The 19,874-nt window shown below is 40.3% G+C and overlaps 1 protein-coding gene across 1 annotated transcript in view; it reads left to right on the forward strand.

Moving 5' to 3' along the window:
• The window catches only part of LOC118882943 (nebulin related anchoring protein), a 69,598-nt gene that overhangs the window by 722 nt on the left and 49,002 nt on the right, over positions 1 to 19,874 (forward strand). The window contains 10 exon segments of the mRNA XM_036829338.1: positions 492 to 579; positions 5,189 to 5,293; positions 7,722 to 7,826; positions 9,141 to 9,245; positions 9,957 to 10,061; positions 10,842 to 10,949; positions 11,240 to 11,344; positions 14,775 to 14,879; positions 15,851 to 15,967; positions 18,173 to 18,277. Coding sequence (XP_036685233.1) covers positions 492 to 579; positions 5,189 to 5,293; positions 7,722 to 7,826; positions 9,141 to 9,245; positions 9,957 to 10,061; positions 10,842 to 10,949; positions 11,240 to 11,344; positions 14,775 to 14,879; positions 15,851 to 15,967; positions 18,173 to 18,277 — 1,048 coding nt within the window.

The raw sequence follows: 19,874 nt of genomic DNA on the forward strand, positions 1-19,874 counted from the left end.
TCACACACTCCAGGGTTAAATCCAAGAAATGCCTTCTCAAAAGTTTTTACTTCCATACAATCATTACAGAGACCTAAGACGGGATTTTATGCAATGGACAGAAAGTTGAAAATTTCAGATTTCTTATAAGTAAAAGATCAAATCTATCCACTACAACCTCATGTCAAAGTATTAAATATTGTGCAGAACAGTGTAATTTCCATGAATATGCATGAAGCTTTAAAACGTTTTCTTTTAAAAAATTTCAGAATCCTTTTTTATTTCTTCAGAAAGTTTTTAAGTGATCATTTCCAGTTAAATTTGGTCTTTAAGTTAAATAGGTTGAATTTATTTGGTTAGCCTTTGTTTTCTTTAGGACGCATTGCCTGGAAAATCTTGAATTTAATTATTAGGTTTTATATTTTTGATAAAAAATGACTCTGCCTTTAAGAATGGTCAATCATCTTGGATAAAGTACAGTTCTAATTTTGGTTTATATCTACTTTTTGTAGCCATAACCCCAAGAACAACACTTTTACAAGTGTCTATCACACTCCATTAAATCTAAATGTGAGGAAATCTCCAGAGGCCATTTGTGGGGTAAGTTACTTAATTTTGAATTTCAAAATAGCCTTTAAAGAAGATTTCTTAGCTCAGGAACCTGTTAGGTTTTTAAGTGTCTCTGCCTAGATGTGAACCTGCCCATTTTCTCCACATATACAAGCAAAGTATATATTGCTATTTGCCCTACCACAACATAGAGGCCAATACACAGGATAATCTAGCTTGAATATCTGAGATCCTTGTATCTATTTTAATCTCTCTGTGTCTGCTAGCTCTGGACACCTTGATGCAATAGGCTGTGCATACACTAGGTGCTTAATACATAAAACAAAGTTTATATAGTTGGAAAGTATTACAAAGGCCTTTCCTTTCTTTCCCCATGATATTTTGGTACAGACATTGAAACTTCTAGTTCCGTACTCTTAAATCTCTCCGAATTCAGTAGTGTTTCAGTTTATTTGCAGTGTTTAAGATCTCTTTCCCTATGGGTAGCGGTAGGTCAAAGATATTTTGATTTGGAACTGATGTTTGGATAGACCAGGAGGCCATATTGATAAACCAAGCTCTTTTGAAAAACCAACAGTAGAGTTTTGTCAAATAACTGTTGATTAAATGCCTGCATTTATTAAAATGATGAATCATTTCACTTCCCTCCCCCATGCTCCACAACAAGTTGTTTTTTGGGATGGAGCTAGCAGCTTTCTAAAATTAGAAAATGACACATGAGGTGGAAGGCTCTCTAGTAATCTGCTTTCCTCATGTTACCTTACCTCATCCTGACTCTCCGGCCTGCCCAGGCCGTGTCCTCCTCGAGAAAATGGTTTAGATTGAGCTTATCATTATCATGTGGCTCTCTACACAGACTGCCACGTAGCTTATTTCACTAAATGCTTTGCACCAATTGTGAGTTTATTATTTTTTTTACAAGCTTATATAATATTTACTGTACAGTCAGTTCATTTAATACATTACGTCCAATAAAGTAAATACTATTTTTATCCCATTCTACTGGTGAGGAAACTGAGGCTCAGAGAGTTGTTCATATGTCATTGATTTCTAAGGATTAACAAGCCTTAAGAATTCACAAGCCATCCTAGATTACTGAGAAGGCTGATTCTTTTAGGATTTTGCTTTCATCTCTGTTTGTTTGGTTTTTGTTGTTGTTGTTGTTTGTTTTCATCTCTTTTTGTCTAAGGGCAACTACACAAAATTACAATCAATACTGAATTTAGCTCTCAGTTCGATAGAGTGCCAGACACTCTTTGAGGCCCTTTATCTGTGTGATCTCACTTTTTCTTCACAAGAGCCCTCTGTAATATTATCATATTACAGTTGGGGAGGCTGAGGCTCAGAGAGATTAAGTAACTTGCCCAGTTTTACCTGGCTAGTTCAATGGGCACAAATCCAGATCTATCTCACTCTGGGACCTGTATCCTAAACTGCTCCATTGGTCTACTCCCATGTACCTAGGGGGTGGCAAACTCTCTAGGAGGAAAAAAAAAAGCACTTACTTATGTTTACAAACATCCAGAGTTTTCTGCAGTTCTGGGGCCAGAGTTTGACAGACTGAACACAAGGAGACGTACTTATACATCAGAGTACTATTTGTATTTATTACAAAAAGATCCATAATATCTGTATCTTTCATCCTATGCGAGGTGTCGACTGGCATGTCCCCCTTACGCTCTTACAACAGGTCACAAAGTATTTACCTTTTTTTGAGGTGGTAGTGGATTCACTTTCTTTTAACTTGTATGACAGGCCCGACCTGGAGCAAGATCATTGCTGGCTCTGTTTCCAGCCACAGACAGTGATGTGAGCTTCTCAGGAAGCCTGTGTGTGTGTATTTGTTCGCATCTATGTAAATATATGTGTATGTGTATAAAAATGTATGTGTGCATATGGAGAGTGTATGTATGTGTGTATGTAGGTGTGAATATGTGTACACATGTATACATATGTGTGTACATGGTGCATATGCATGTCTGTGTATATGTACATGTGTATACATATCTGTGTGCACATCTGTGCATGTGTGTGGTGTGTGTATGTGTGTATGCGTATATGTGTGTTATCTCTGTGTGTATGGTGGATGTGTGTTTACATGCATGTGTATGTACATGCATATGTGTGTACATGCGTATGTGTGCATGTGTGTACACGCATATGTGTGGGTGTGTACATGCATATGTGTGCGTGTGTGTGTGTGTACTGAACAATTGACTGCTGAGACCCCTTTCTCCTCCTTTCCCACCAGGGAAAAAATCAAATGGACAATGATGTCCGTTCTAGGCCCCAGATCTTTTTTTTTTTAAATAAATTTACTTACTTATTTATTTTCGGCCACGTCGGGTCTTGTTGCTACATGCGGGTTTTCTCTAGTTGCAGCGAGCGGGGGCTACTCTTCGTCGCAGTGCGAGGGCTTCTCATTGCGGTGGCTTCTCTTGTTGTGGAGCACAGACTACAGGCGCAAGGGCTTCAGTAGTTGTGGCACATGGGCTTATCTGCTCTGCGGCATGTGGGATCTTCCCAGACCAGGGCTCAAACCCATGTCCCCTGCATTGGCAGGCGGATTCTTAACCACTGCACCACCAGGGAAGTCCCCAAGGCCCCAGATCTTATAACCATTCTAGGGAGTGTGGTGGATTACTTTCTTACTCCCTTTTCTTCTCTGAGAGACTTTGCCAATTGAATAAAAAAACAGATTCATGGTGCACATGCTAAAATAAAAAAAAAGGAAAGAAAGGGATGCTTCAGTAATGGTGATGAAGGACAAAAGTAAAGATTTTAAGTTGGCATTTGAAGGAGGTTGACATTTTTCTGTATTTTAAATGTCATTCTTTAAAAAGTAAATGAATAAATAAATATTTACTAAGACAAAATTTCCTGTTTGGTAGGTGTGAATGGAACTTTTAATAGAATAGAACATCTGGGTTCCCTTCTATTTGGAGAATGAACTTTAGCCCTTAATGCTTCCTTACCCCACTATTAACAGTTATGGCTTTTTCTCTCTTCCTGCTTCCTCTGAATAATCACGAGTCCTGTGAAAGGTCTCTGGGGAGGCAGGCACGGCCCCCACCGCCACCCCCCGCCCCATGATGGATTTGTCCTGTGAGACGGGGCAGCAGATATGGCTTCCTGTTTATTTTGGTCATGTGATTCTGATTCCGTAAGTCAATGGCTCTCAAGGAGGGCAGTTTTGCCCCCCAGGTGATGTCTGGGGACTTTTTTTGGGTCAGAACTAGGAAGATAGGAATACTATTGGCATCTGGTGGATAGAGACCACCTATCCTGGTCAGCGTAGTGCCATGCACTAGACAGTCCTCCCCAGCAAATAACGAACTGGCCCCAAATATCAGTGGAGCTGCCAACAAGAAACTTTGCCTTGAGTCTGTGTAATGTTTGTGGTAGTTTCTCAAAATCCAAGGGAAAAAACATGTTAAGATCTCTCAATTTATCTATTTTAAAGTATACATATTAGTGCAGTGTTAAGCAAGCCCAGACAAAGTGCCCTTGACAGGGAACTAGAATTCCTGGATTGTGAACCTGGCTCTGCTAAATCATTGAATGATTTCAATAAGTTCATCTCTCTTCTCTGAGCTTCTTTCCTCACCTGTAAAATTAATGACTTAAACTTCAACTTGTTAAAGTTGCAGGTTTCTGGGCCCCATCTTGGATCTCATACGTTATGATATCTGGGTTTGGACTTAAGACCTGATTTTTTTCTTTTGTTATTAGTTCTTTTTATGTTCTCCTTAAGAAATCTTTGCCTATTCCAAAGTCATGAAGATATTGTTAGATGTCAGTTCTCCTCAAATTGATCTACACATTCAATGCAATCCCAGCCAAAATCCTGGTGTTTTTCATAGAAATTGACAAACTGATTCTAAAATTGATATGTACATACAATGATTCTAGAGTGGCCAAGAAGTCTTGAAGAGCAAAATCAATGGACTTAGGTTACCAGATTTCTAGACTTACTATAAAAGTAGTAGTAATTCACTCAGCATACTATTGGTGTAAGAATGGACAGACAGACCAGTAGAAAACAATAGAACATCCAGAAATAGAGCTGCACATATGTGGTCACTTGAGTTACAACAAAGGCACCACTGCATTTCAATGTAGCAAGAATGATCTTTAAATAAATGGTACCGGAGCGATTGGACACTTGTGTAGAAAAAAATGAACCTTGATATCTTATTCATACATAAAAATTAACTCAAGGTGTGTTATAGGTCAAGATGTGAAAGGTGAAATTATAAAGCATAGGAGAACACCTACATGAATCTGGGGAGCCAGCATTTAACAAGCTCCCTGGGTGTTGCACAGGCCAAAGTTAAGAATAACTGCTCTAATGTCTAGTGTTTTCTAAGCTGAACACTTGGTGTTGTGTGATTAGCTCGTAGAGATGTTGCCTTTTTAACTGCACTGCTAAATAGAGCTTTGCACACAGCAGGTGCTTTCTGTGTGCCCTTTGGTGGTACAGATGAAGCTGGTGGTGACACTGACAGCTGTGGCTTGTAGTGCAGTTAAGATGCTTTGCAGTTGAGACTTAGGATCCCCGCCCCAGTTTAGCTGTATATCATTTGTTTCCTTTCTCTTTTCTGATGGAAACATTACTGATAATATCTTCATTGTGCAGATCGATGACGAAGACGATGGCAAACGATTTAAATCGGTTTTTCACTGGGACATGAAATCCAAGGATGGGGCGACTGCACCTAACAGGCAACCATTGGTGGATGAGGTGAAGGAAGAGTTATAAATGGCTTTGGAAACAGAGAAAAGAATGACACACTATGCAAATGAAATGTATTATCAGTATTACTTCTAGAGGGCATTGGTTACACTTTCTTTTATCCAGTTTGTAATTCCAGCTGTCTGCAGAAGACCCAGCATCACCCCAGCCAAATCTGCTCCAGTCCAAGCTCACTGACTTCTCCCTTCCAACCACTGTGTTTCTGTCACTGGGATCAGCCACCAGGCTGGAAACCAAGGCTGCCTTTTCTTCTTCTTGACTCTTCACTCAGCTCCACCTCTTCCCTCCCATTTCACTCTCCCAGCTCTGAGCCCCATCATCTCCTGCCTGGACCTTTGTGAGGACCTTCCCTCTCCTGGCTTTGCCCCTCTCCAGCCTGTCATGTGACATCGGTCACACACATCTTCCTGCTTGTCTCTGATTTACTCTTCCCATCACCTGAGAATTTGTGGTCATTCTCTATTGACAGCCTCATCATTTCAAAATTCCGCAGCCATTTGTTTTTAATGACCTACATAAAACAGTCCAAACAGTGCAAAGCTAACCCTTTGTCCACTATCTCCAATCCCAGTTCCTTCTGTAGAGGTACCCATTGCTGTCAGTCTTGTGGGTTATCCTTCCAGACTCTCTCTCCTCATTTACAAATTAATATCCATATAATTTATTTTTTTGTTACTTACATTTATATATGACTACTGCCACTTATTGAAGGACCTTTAATGAGTTATTTAACCATTCTTTTCTTTGGCTTTCTTTAAGTTCAATTTTTAAGTGAACTTCAAACAGTTCCTGATTCACAGAAACTATTGTAAAAATTAAAAGAGTATATAAATGTAAAGATCTTAGAACACTGGTTGGCACAATAAACATCAGCTAGCATTTCTTATGGAAAATTATAGATGTATATTTCTATTGAAATGTATAATTTTGTTTTTCCGTGAAACAATATGCATTGTTTTACAACTTGCATTTTTCGCTCAACAAATACCCTGGAGATGTTTCTGTGTCAGCAACCTTTTAAGCTGTTGTAGGTGGGTAGATCATGGGTGCAATCATTAAGAGAGGATGTATCATGCTTTCTTATTGATGGGCAGGGTTATTCCCATTTTTTTTCTGTTATGAATTTGCAGTGAACACCTTTGTGCAAGACCTCTTTTGGACACAGTGAGTGTTTCTCTAGAATAGGTAATGGAAAATGAGGTTGCTAGATCAAGAGTCTGTGCCTTTTTAATTTTAATGGACAAACTGTCAAATTTCTGTCTAAAATGGCTATACATTTTATATTCCCACAGGCAGAGTATGAGAATACCCGTTTCCCACAGAGTCACCAACACTTGGTATTACCAGATAAAAGTTTTAACAACCTGTATTTTGTTGTTTGAATTTAAACTTCCCTGATTGGGAGTGTAGTTGAGCATATTTTCACATGTGAATTATCTGTCTTTCCAGATCGCCAAAAGATGGTCTGTGCAACTTGCCCCACCTCCAGCCCACTTGGTTCCTCATCCTTACTCCCAATTCCAATCAAACCCACCTCCTCATGGTCTTTCACATGAAGCCTATCACTGCCTTCATGCTTTTATTCATGGAAGTTCCCACTCCGAGAATTTATTCAACATATATTTATTGAGTATTATATGCCAGGCATAGTTCCAGGCTACTGGAATACATCAGTGCACAAAACAGATAAAAATCCCTGCCTTCATGGAACTGACCTCCTAGAGTAGATGTTTTTCTTTTTCCCTTTGCATCATCTGTCAACTGACCTTAGCCCTGGAGGACCAGCTCAAATTCCCTGTCAAAACAGGGGCCATCATATACAGATTGCTTTTTCAAGACTCTCACTGTGTTTTATCTTCAATACAGTACATTTAAGCACACAAATGTTCTCTAATAGCTCATTGTTTCATATGTTAGTTTTATCTCCATAGATAGGTTACAAGTATCTTAAAAGAGAAACTTTGATTTCTTCTTCTTTTTTCTTTTCCTAGTGTTAACTGCTTAATCTAATGCTTGGCACGCAACAGGTAGCAGGTTTTTGAAGCTTGGCTGAATAGTGCTGATTAGTCTCAGATGGCCTGTCCACAGCAGCTCCCCGCTGCCCATCTTGGTGCAATAATGAGCAAAGAAATGTTAAGTTACATTTGGAACTCTTCTATGATATAAGTGAATCTCAGAAAGTTCGGTTATTTAGGATATTAGGTTATTTTCTAGTTTGAAAAAAAATGAACATTCTGGTTAGGTGAGACCTACCATAAAGCAAGAGGAGTTTATAGCTTTTAGAGAATGTCTATTTTTTCTATCTTATATTGACAATGTATGTGAATGTTGCCGGGAGGGTGGGGTAGGTAGGGGGATCTTACCAGGCAAATGTGTGGGGTGTGTGTTTGTATACATTTGTGTTTTTCCTCTGTAGAGAGCCTATTGGACTGGATATGGGGAAGGGAAGGCTTGGTGCCCAGGAGCTCTGCCAGACGCTGAAGTCGTAAGGATGGCTAAGGCTCGAAAGTCACTGGGTGAGGTAAGGGTCCTGGAAAGTTACTTTAGCAATTAGTTTGAATATTCCTTTATTTTAAGATTGTGGTAGACAGAATACTGGCCCTCCCCGAAAGATTCCCATGTCCTAATCCCTGGAACCTGTGTATATGCTACTTTGCCTGGCCAAAGGGATGTTACAGATATGATTATGGTAAGGAATTTTCTTTTTTATTGAAGTATAGTTGATTTACAATATTGTGTTAGTTTCTGATGTACAGCAAAGTGATTCAGTTATACATTTACCTACATTTATATGTATATATATATTCTTTTTCAGATTCTTTTCATTATAATTTATTACAAGATATTGAATATAGTTCCCTGTGCTATACAGTAGGACCTTGTTGTTTATCTATTTTATATGTAGTAGTTTGTATCTGCTAAACCCAAACTCCTAATTAAGGTAAGTATAGGAAGATTATCCTGGATTATTAGGGTGGACCGAATGTAACAAGAGTCCTTATAAGGAGGGAGGCAGGAGGGTCAGAGTCAGAGAAAAGATGATGTGACAACAGAAGCAGAGGTCAAAACTGTTTGGGGCCATAAGCCAAGGAACGTGGACAGCCTCCAGAAGCTGGAAAAGGCAAAGAAATGGATTCTCCACCAGAGCCTCCAAAAAGAATCAGCCCTGATGCCCTATTTTAGATTTCTGACCTGTAGCACCATAAGAGAGATCTTAGTAGGTTTTCATCGTAGAAAAGGCAATCTTAGCCCAGATTATGGAAATCCTTAGTGATCTGCACACAGTACCCTCTAGTCCTCTCCATATACCCAGGGCACCTACCCTTTGAAGAAACCACTCTGGAAAATATTGCTAGTCTTTAGTAACTTTTCTTTAGCAAATGGAAAGAAGACAACAGAAATATAATTGCTAAGGTGGAAAACAGACCATCAGAGATACTCAAAAGTTAGGAGCAAAAAAGAGCAGACATTTCACTTCCAGTGCTGTAGAACTGTCTCTAGTACCAGAAAGTCTTCTGCATAATAATTGCTGCATTATCACACAAGTCTTTGAGTTAAAGGGCATCCCTTGGGTTGTGCCAGTTTCCACATAGTTCAATATAAACATTGAAGGAGAAACCCTTTGACCTGGGAAATATGCTTTCTTCAGCCTTGAAGGTGTTATTTAAATCACCAAGTGAATAACATTTTCAAATTTATTCCAGGTGACTGAAATATTTTCCAAGTATCTTATACATCCAATTGCATTGGTTCTGATGATGCTTGCTGTTGCAGTTTTATTCGTTCTCATTGGATTTCCTATTGGTTCTCATGCTGACATTGGTCTGACCAACAGGAGTACACAGAAGACTATGAACAACAGCGGGGCAAGGGCAGCTTTCCAGCCATGATCACACCTGCTTATCAAAGGGCCAAGATAGCCAACCAGCTGGCCAGCCAGGTGAGTGTCTTAGTGCTTATTCACCACTGATTACGCTAATGTTTGTCATTAGTGAACCCCTGGGATTCAGATAAAATCCAAAAGGAGAGTGCTTTGGGGCAGTAGGTACCCTTAGTGTGATATTATGGAGAAAACTATGTTCTTATCTTTTCCCTATCATTCACTCTCTGTGCCTTGTTTGGGCCTCATCTATCACATGGAGAGAAGACCCTGTAGCTCACCCCAAGACTGTACCAAATAATTTCTTGTGGTGGCGTTAGCATTAAGGACACTGATTTTTATTAAGTGGATGGTAGAACCTCCTGAAGAGTAGCACAACTTGTTGGTTAAGAGCTCAGATTTTAGAGCTGGAATGTTGGGATTTGAATCCTGGCTTTCTCACTTAGTACCTGTGGGACCATGAGCAAATTACTTAACCTTTCTGTTCCTCAGCTGCTCTTTTGTAAAATGGGGAAAATCATAGTCTTGCCTTATGTGATTGTTATGGAGATGAATGAATATTTGTTAATGTTTAGAAGTTCCTGGCACTCTCTTGGACTTAACACATGAGCACTGATGCTTTTTGGAGAGGAGCCCGTAGAACAAACCAGAAAGACTTGCCATATGTTTGCGTTGAGTGTTGCTCGATGGTGTAGCTTCCGGACAGCCGCAAGGAGAGGTCCTACAAAGGCTGTTGGGTGTGACCTTGACTCTATGCTGTCCCCTCACCAGGTGGAGTACAAGAGAGGGCATGACGAACACATCTCCAGGTTCAGCACAGTGGTGGATACCCCTGAGCTTCTCCGGGCCAAGGCGGCAGGACAGCTTCAAAGTGATGTAAGAAATGATGGAGGCCAGATGCAGTGTTTCTCGTTTAAGGTTCCCCATTCTTTCCTTATGTGGAGGAGGAGGCAGGGAGAATGCAGGCGGCATCTCAATGCTGTGCGGGGGCCAGGAAGAACTTTCTAAGGTCAAGGAGGGTCAGGTCAGATTTGGCAGCTAGCACAGACCTTGCAAAAACTTTTCCTTAGAGAGAAAAGTTTACACGGTATTAGTAACAAGCCAGGTATATCTGATTAATCTTAAAGAAGTCTCTCCCTGTCACTGCAAATTGTAGAAGATAACTTCCGAAGAATTTCTTCCATTTGCCTTTTCATAGCCCAGTTGCTCCACGGCATACTAAGACTGGGAACTTAGTATTGCTCTGAGTGGGAAGTTTAAGCATGAATCCAGGTTCAGCTTAACAAGTGGCTTCCACTTGACTTGGGTTGAGAAGCCTCTTTCATCCCCCAGACTTGACGGGCAGCTCCCTGAGGGCAGAAGCCTTGTTGCTCTGCCTGGCCTCACCCCTTGGTCCACAGCAGGTGCTCACAAGTATGTGTCGAATTCTACATTGAGCATCTCCACGTATCAGGCAGTGAGCTGGGTATTGGGAATAAAATGGTAAATAAGATACACAGGGTCCATCAAGCTCTAAGACAACGACATTGCATAAGAGCTGTGACGATGTGAGATGTGCAGGGTGCTCTGGGAGCCCTGAGCAGGGCTTCTCCGTCAGATTGCCTGGGAGATGGTGGGATTGTGGCATGTGATTCAAAATTTGTTTTCATTTTCCAGGTGAGATACACAGAGGACTATGAACGACAGAGAGGGAAAGGCAGTTTTCCTGCTATGACCACACCTGCTTATCAGATAGCCAAAAGAGCCAATGAGCTGGCAAGTGATGTAAGTGTCCAGGGCGATGTTTTCATGGGAGGGAAGGAAGCAGGAATTTACCTGGGCTTGGCGAGTCCAACTTCCTGTCTCCTTGTCTCCGTTTTTTTGCACCGTGGATACAGGAAGTAGCTTTCCTACATAGTTTTCAATCAGTTTTACCAGGACAATGATGAGGCACTTTTATGTCTAAGACACATTCCCTAGACCCAAGCAGAAAAAGAACATTCCACAAGACATTCATTTTTACTGTTTTGGCCCCTGTGCATAAGAAGCTAAATTTGTCCTTCCCCTTCAAATAGGTGAGGTACCATCAACAATATCAAAGAGAAACGAAGGGAACGGCTGGTCCAGCTGCTGGAGCTGAGGGCGCATTGACAAAGGAGTATGTGGACCAGTATGGCCAGGTATGTGATAAAATGACGTCCTGCGAGACCCTTTTTGATGGTCATTTCTCAGTTTGGCAGCCCTCTAGCCTGTGACACAACCTATGACTATTTAATCAGGGGTTGGGCTGTGATTTTTTCTTTGCCCTATTTATGGAAGGTGGAATTTCCAAGCCAGAAAGTAGCGAACAAACAATTACACAGGGCTCAACTTGACTCACTTAGGAAAACAGACTCTAAGCACTTTTTCTTTCCTTTTTTAAAAATAAAGGACCAATATCAAAAGGGTGGGTTTGCCAGGAATAAAGCATCCTCATCTATTCATTGAAGAAAAGTCCCAAGGACTAAGACTGGCTGTGTTTAGCCTGTCACTGCATAGGCACAAAAGGGATCAAAATGCATGTCTTGAAAAATATTGAGCACTTCACTGAGTAGCAGGATTCATTTTCTTAGAAAATGAATTTCTTATCTAGGTTGCTAGATAAAGCAATGTGCCAGAGAAAGTAACCCTTTTTCTCAATTTCACTTCTTAAATGAACTACATCTTGGCAGGATGTAAAAACGTTGAGTGACAATTGCAGCTAATTTTATTTGCACATCCCTCTGATTTTCTGGTACTAGACAGGTGTTGTAAGGGAAAAAGGGAACATTATTTTTTCATGGTTGTAAGTAAAGAATGTTGGAAGAGCAAGCGTGTGTCCGGAAGGGTACATTCAGTGGGCTTGGGTGATATTTCTTTCTTAATTTGACAGTTGTTTAAATTTTTTGGCACTGGGTAGACTTTACAACATATGTGACATTCAATATACATAATTTATAAAAAGAAACAAATAACTTATTTCTCTTCTTCAGAAAACCTAGTTGCTTATATTGGGGATATATTCATGTGAAACTTAAAATGCACGTGAAGATAGGTTTTGACCCTTTTGCAAATGTCTATCTGAGCAAAAATGTTTGGTTTTGAATTTAAAAGGCCATTTTATTAAATTTCATGATAAGTCAGTTAAATGGTCTCTCAGTGCTTAAAACTCAATGAAAATACATTCTTATTGGTTTCATGTTGTAAATATGTTGTTTAGAATGCTCAGGACAACTTTTTTTTTTTTTTTTTCTTTTTTTTTTTTTTTTTTTGGTTTTATTTATTTATTTATTTTTATTTATGGCTGTGTTGGGTCTTCGTTTCTGTGCGAGGGCTTTCTCTAGTTGCGGCAAGCGGGGGCCACTCTTCATCACGGTGCGCAGGCCTCTCACTATCGCGGCCTCTCTTGTTGCGGAGCACAGGCTCCAGACGCGCAGGCTCAGTAATTGTGGCTCACGGGTCTAGTTGCTCCGCGGCATGTGGGATCTTCCCAGACCAGGGCTTGAACCTGTGTCCCCTGCATTGGCAGGCTGATTCTCAACCACTGCGCCACCAGGGAAGCCCAGGACAACTTTTAAAAGTCTGTTTAAAAAATATTTGGCTTCCATATTTAGCAAAAAGTATTTTGTTCTAAATTTGGACTATCCTATCTGCCACTAGTTATAACACATGCATATAATTTCATGTGTGTATCTAGACCTGTCTATACACAGTGATGAAATGTAACTTCATAGTATCATAGTGGAACCTTGATTATTAGGACATTTTGATTGAAGTTTCCAATCATGATAATAACAAATACAAGAATCAAAGTGGGTGTTGTTCGATAGCACTGCCAGCAGCTGTCAGTCGAGAGGACTCCATATCCTGTGGCATTTCACCGTGATTGACTGTGACTCACCAGGGCGAGAGTAGGAGGGAGTGATAGAGAAGCAGGCGGACAGTCAGATACACTATAAATATCTGTAGTGCCTAAAAGACCAAAGAATTCATTCTTCATTTTTTTTTTTTATAAAATTATTTTATTTATTTATTTTTGGCTGTGTTGGGTCTTCGTTGCTGCGTGCGGGCTTTCTCTAGTTGCGGCGAGCGGGGGCTACTCTTCCTTGCGTTGCACGGGCTTCTCATTGCGGTGGCTTCTCTTGTTGCGGAGCACGGGCTATAGGCACGCGGGCTTCAGTAGTTGTGGCTCACGGGCTCTAGAGTGCAGGCTCAGTAGTTGTGGCGCACGGGATGTGGGATCCTTCCGGTCCAGGGCTCGAACCCGTGTCCCCTGCGTTGGCAGGTGGATTCTTAACCACTGCGCCACCAGGGAAGTCCCCATTCTTCTTTTTAATGAGTAGTTTTTTAAGTTAATGGACTATACCGTGTAATCTGTTATTTGTAACCTGTCAACTCCCCGATAGGATTAAGGGTCTCAAAAAGATTTACATACACAATATATAGTCACATAAGCAGAGAAGTTAAAATGAAGCTACAAGCCAACTCCAAACCGTAAAGCAGAATGGGCAAAAGGAGGTTACCAAAGAATTTGAGAGTCTTTGTTGTTATTATTTTTTTCACTTACTACATTTGGCCCAGAACATTCTGGCAGCCAAGCATAAAGGAGCACTCAGGCTAAACAGTTGTCATTATTGGATAAAACGGAAGCCTGGACATTCTAATTTGACCCAACTATTTCATTTAAGAGAGTATGTGTGCTAGACTCTGAGCCATGATGCTGTAGCAGGGCAGGCCCCTGCTTTGGAGGAGGCCAGAGAGAGATGGAGTCATGAGCCCAAGGAGGCACACTAAGGGCTGTTCAAGATTTGTGGGAACACAGATGAAGAAGCAGCTGATTCTGCCTGGGGTGGGGCTGGGAGTGAGGGAGGAGTTCCCTGGAGAGAAGGTAGCATCTGACAGGGTCTTGAAGTACCTCCGGTTGCTGGGGAAGTTTTACACTAGTAACGTGATGACAGTTCCGTGAGAGAGAAGGTTCTCCTTTGTGGGAGAGGCTGGGTGATGTGGGGAGGAGGACAGAAGAAATTAAGACTCGGATTGTAATACTTAGTCTGAAATATACATTTGGTCCCAGCTGAGATCATCTTATTGCAATTTGAAGTCTTTTCAGCCAAATTACAAAAATTCAAATAGTTACATAATATCTCTTTCTTGGTAAATGAAATGAATCCATCACTGGGGGGAGACAGTATGTGGAATATCAACGTGTCTTTGCATAGATCTGCTAAGGGGCCTGAGAACGGTGGCATTCGAGACTACTGGAAGACAGAAGGACTTTCCAGGTGTCATTTAAGAAATGAATACTCCAAAATACATGAGCCTAGGAGACTCATAGAGTATCTTGATTTATCTGATGGAAATGATGATGCTAGTGATAACAGTTACCATTTATTTAGTGCTGACTGTGTGCTGGGTCTACCTCTAGTGTCTACCACCTTAATGACCACGTGCTACTGCTCTTAGGGGTGATCACAGGAATTTCCAAGGTGGACGGGCCTCCATGGAAACAGGCTCTAGGAGAGATCATTGCTAATCCCCCACCCATTCCAGGAGTGGAGTATTACTGATTAAACTTTTTGATTGACCCAGCAGGGTTACTCAGAAGAGTATGGCGAGCACAGAGGAAAGGGCAGCTTCCCGGCCATGATCACCCCGGCTTATCAGAATGCCAAGAAAGCCAGCGAACTCGCTAGTGATGTAAGTACCACATCGTGACGACCCACAGAGTCACAGAAGCAGAGGAGAAATGAGACTTTGAAGGCTGTGCTTACTGAAACCTATATACAGTTAAATTTATCAGAGCTGAGTCAAAGCAGAATGTTAGCCCTCAATTCCTATCCAAATTTCTGACATCTGCATTTTTGGCTCATGCTGTTAGGTCACATTTATCTGCTTCAAAGGAGACTGACATGGACAAACCACACAACTTACTTGAAGTCAGCTGAAGCAAGTGCACATACCGGTCCAGCTAGATAAGCTGGGGTTAGGAGAGTCTTTGCAAAATAACCCATCTTAGAAATTGAGCACTTCAGAGGAATAGCTGATTAAAATAAATCATATGATTATCAAACTCAGTGTAACCCAGTTGATAAAATGATTTTTATTTGCAGAATGTTAGCCAGTTGGCAGTCCTTGAAAGATAAGCTATAATTAAACTTGGTAAAGTGACAAGCACACTGCAGATCTTACACCAACTTGAACTTGATCTATAATCAGAAGCCCAGCATTCATTTCATACCCCCTTTGCCCTTCTCCTTTACTTTGTTACTATTCAGTTATTACCCATTTCCTTAGAAGAGTGCACTTTGCCCTGAGAGGGGAAGTAAAAGACACATTCATCACTGGAGGCTGGAAGAGAAATGATTGTTAAAACCAAGAGCAGAATGGGTTTTGGATTATACCTTTAGGTATGATCATTTTGAGACCTTTCTTCATGCAGAATTAGAATGTAAAGTGTAAAAAATGTGAAAGGGGGCAGTAAAATTTTAATATAAAAGGCACTAAGTGGTTTATGGACTTTAGTGGAGGAAAAACCCATGTGATTATTTTCTCCTCCAGAAAATTCTATGAAATAAATGTTGACATTAAATGTGAAGTAAGTGTGGAGTAACTTCTCTCATGGAGCGTGAAAACAACAACTCCAGACGCTCCTTGTGTGCTTCTTTCAGATAAAATACAGGCAGGACTTCAGTAAGATGAAGGGCGCTGCACATTATCATTCCCTCCCAGCCCAAGACAACTTGGTTCTTAAGTGGGCTCAGAACGTGAACAAGCTTGTGAGTGAGGTACGTATGGGGACAGTTTCACCTGTGTGCTGTCACCTCCTTTATCTCCGACAGACAGTGAAGGGGCGACCCCAGAATGAAAAGTTCCGTGTAACACCACATAAACTACACATGAGTTACCAGTTCCCAAAGAACGAATAGTCAGTAAAAAGCAATTCACAAGACAGCCTAGAATCAAACCAATTAAATCTTTCTCTGATGGTTCAAAAGTTTCTTACCAGAATTCTCACAGGGCTGTAGCTATTCCAAAGTTCCCAGCAATAGATTTCTAGTTGCCAGAATACTGGAGGAGACATGCTTTATAACAATATGTCATTCTTATAGAGTGGAAATCAAAGATAGGAGTGTTTTGAACGTGGAACCTCCCTCATTCTCTTATTATTGTAGTCAGGTTTCTGAGAAGTTGTGTGTACCGCCGTATGAATTCCCCTTGCCTTAGAGGCTGACCTGGCTGCCAGAGACTGTGTTTTGTTTGGCCTACCCAGTGGTTACGATTTTTATAATTGCTAGGACTATTTGGCAAGGAAATCTCCCCTCTGGCTTCCCATATCCTTTTTAAGTCCTGGAGTTTCTTCATAGTAGCTTCTCTGTTTGCATTGCCTATTGGGACCCTGAAGGCATTTGAGTTGTCAGCCTCTTGGCAGGCTATTCATAGGACTCACCTAGCAAGTTATCTGAAACTCAAAAAAGGATATGCAAATTTCCTAAAACATTTTTCTTCTCTAACCCCTAAGAGTCAGTCTTTTACCCCAAAGTGTTCCTTAGCCTGTGGTGCTCTAATTGCTCAGAATCACAAGGGTGACATTTCCTGGGCCTCATCAGCAACCTCAGATACTTTGAAGTAGTAGATGGGTGCCGAGCCCTTGGAACCTGCATTTTAAACAAATATTCCACATGATTCTGATGCTGTAGGCCAGAGGTCAGCAAACTATGGCCTGAGTGCCAAATCCAGCCCACAGCCTGTTTTTATAAATAAAGTTTTATTGAAACACATCATATTATCTATGGCTGCTTTTGAGCTACAAGAGTTGATATAAAGATGGGATGTCCCACGAAGGGGCAAATATTTACTATCTGGTCATTTACAGAAAAAGTTTGCTGAACCTTGCTTTTGACTCAGAGAACGTTAGATCTAGATGGGATCTTTGCAATCTTAGGCCCTCGCTTTGTCATAGGCCTGGAAAAGTAAAGTGTCTTGTTCTGGTTCAGATAGACTTTTAGGGACAGAACTAGAACCAGACTGCTGATAATGTAGTTCTACCCAAGAATAACATTGTTACCATTTTGACCTCTTTCTATGTGAATATATCATAAACTAATATATGAATATAAAAACATACATTTGTAGAATTAGAATTCAACGTATATACAGTTTTGTATACTTTTTAAATTTTATATCATATTGTAAGCATTACAATGCATCTTGCATACTTTAAAAGTCATATTCCCACCAAATGTTTTATAAGATATGATAACAAGTTGTATTTCCTTTGGGAAGCGGTCACGAGGGAACCTTCCATTTCTTTTTGCTCTTATGTTTCTCTAGTAAGACAAACCAGCCAGGCCTCTATTAATGGTAATCACCCTTCAGCTGCCTTCTCCAACTACCTGGGATGACTTGCAGTCTGTTTAGTAACTATGGCCTCACATCTTATATCTAGCTACCCAGGGGAGCTCAACTAGCCATTTAAAATTAGAAGACACTTTGCATCTATGAGTGGTCTCATTTGTTACACTCTTTTGTAAAGTAACTTTTTTGGTTAAGTTCTACTTAAGTATACATACAGAGAAGTGCGTATATCATAAGTGTACAACAGGAAGAATTTCCACAAGTGGACACATCTGTGTAATTAGCACCCAGATCAAGAAACAGGACATGATCAGAAGTCCAGACACCTGTCCCCAAGAGTATCCACTGTCTGAATTTCTAAAACCATTTTGCCATTTTTTTGAGCTATATGAAATCTTAAAGTATTTACTTTTGAAAGGGGCTGTATATTTTTAACATTCAGAACCAAACTGATTATTTACTTATCACTATTTGAAAGGAAAAGACATATTGTTAACCTACAGTATCCTATGCCTGGTATTTTAAAATCTTGGGTTGAAAGTTTTCTAAAAATATCCTAAGTCGAGTCCTGGTGACATTTTCAAGAGTGACTTCGGGTTTGGTTCTCTTGTGCATGTGGTGTTTTGGTTTCCAAGGTGGAGTATAAGAAGGATCTGGAAAGTAGTAAAGGTCGTAGTATCAACTACTGTGAAACACCTCAATTCAGGAATGTGAGCAAGATCTCAAAATTCACCAGTGATGTGAGTTTTTAATGCCTACACGTCTGTTTGGGCTTTTTTTTTTAATGACCTTAATTTCTAGGTCTCCTAAGAGACAGTCTACGTGAATGTATCTGGGTGTCTTGGAGAAGCATGGCGTCTTAGGCACAAATACTATGAGTTTTGATAGAGATTGCCTGCTGGGGCTGGTCCATGGAGTGTTAAATCCCCTGGCATGCACTTGACCTTGAGCCCTCAGGGCTGCACTTGTCCTCTTGCATCCTTCGTGTATAGTAGTATCTGGCTCCTACTGGTGAATGCTGGCGAGGGAGCCTGGCTGAGTGTGCAACGTCCCCTCTCAACTTGACTTTGTGCTTCTTAAATTAGTACAAGATCTCAGTTAACCTGCACAGTCACCTAGGGAGCCAGGTGTTATTTCCCCATCTTACAGGTGAGCAGATATATGCTGGAGTGGCATTTGCAGATTTGGAAATTCTCAAAGTCTGGGGATGTATCCTTGAGAACATCAAGGACTAGTTTATATGACTTTACTTCTTTTTCTTGTTGTTGTTGCCCTCATTTTTACTAATTCCAATTTTTTTTTTCACAACTCACACACACACACTGTATTTTATTTTTACAAGAGATAAACTGACACTAAGCATTGTAAATGGATGACCGCAACAAAAGCAACAGTGACTGCAATTACCAAACATGAAACACACTCATACTGTGTCATAATATTGACATTCAGTCCAGTAATCCTCCACTGTAACAGCTCCTTTACTTTGCAGTGAAAATTGATTTGTATATTTTTTGCCTCTGAGTCCTTGTGGGATTTTTTTTTTATTCAAACAGAAAGTCACAAAAATTATAATCATCCTCATCAGTTCACTCAGTCCCATGTAATTAAATTTTTTTTTCATCTTGATCTTTTGTTAGCACTTTTATGAATTCATCAGTTTTCCATTAAGGTTCTGAAAATGCTTATTCATTCAGTTCAGCAGAGTATAGTCAGAAACTGTACTTGTCAGAGTCTTTTCCATGAATTCCTTGAAGATGAAACCCTTTTATAGGAACGTTTTTGCAAAAGCATCAGAGTACACCCAGAACTGTCTGTAAATGACAAAAGACTTAAAAATGGCCACGGTTAAAGATTTGATGAAAGTTCATAATAATGCAATTGACAAGGAAATTTAGTTATTTCTGAGATATACATTTTAAAGTAATAACTAGAATTATGACTTATAACATTATACCGGAACATATAAGATTTTTAGAAATTTCATGTAATGTCTGAAACATTTATATTAACATATTTCCATACAAATAACCCAAAGAAAGTTTAGTATTAGTTGTTTTTTTTGTTTGTTTTTTTATACTGCAGGTTCTTATTAGATTTTACTTCTGCTTAGCTGCATATAATAGTAGAATTTAAAATCACTTGGGACTTCGTGAGGCTCAGTAAGGAATGTCTTCTGCATAAATGTCATGGTTAAGAGCACCAGCTTTGGAGCTGATGGACCTGGCTCCACAATTAGCCAAGTGGCCGACTTCAGGCACGTTTAGTTCTTGGAGCCATTTTGCCCTCTGTAAAATGGGGATGATAATAATTCCTTCCTCCTCATAGAGTGCTTGT

The sequence above is a fragment of the Balaenoptera musculus genome, chromosome 16 (assembly GCF_009873245.2).
Source record: "Balaenoptera musculus isolate JJ_BM4_2016_0621 chromosome 16, mBalMus1.pri.v3, whole genome shotgun sequence".
Classification (NCBI taxonomy): domain Eukaryota; kingdom Metazoa; phylum Chordata; class Mammalia; order Artiodactyla; family Balaenopteridae; genus Balaenoptera; species Balaenoptera musculus.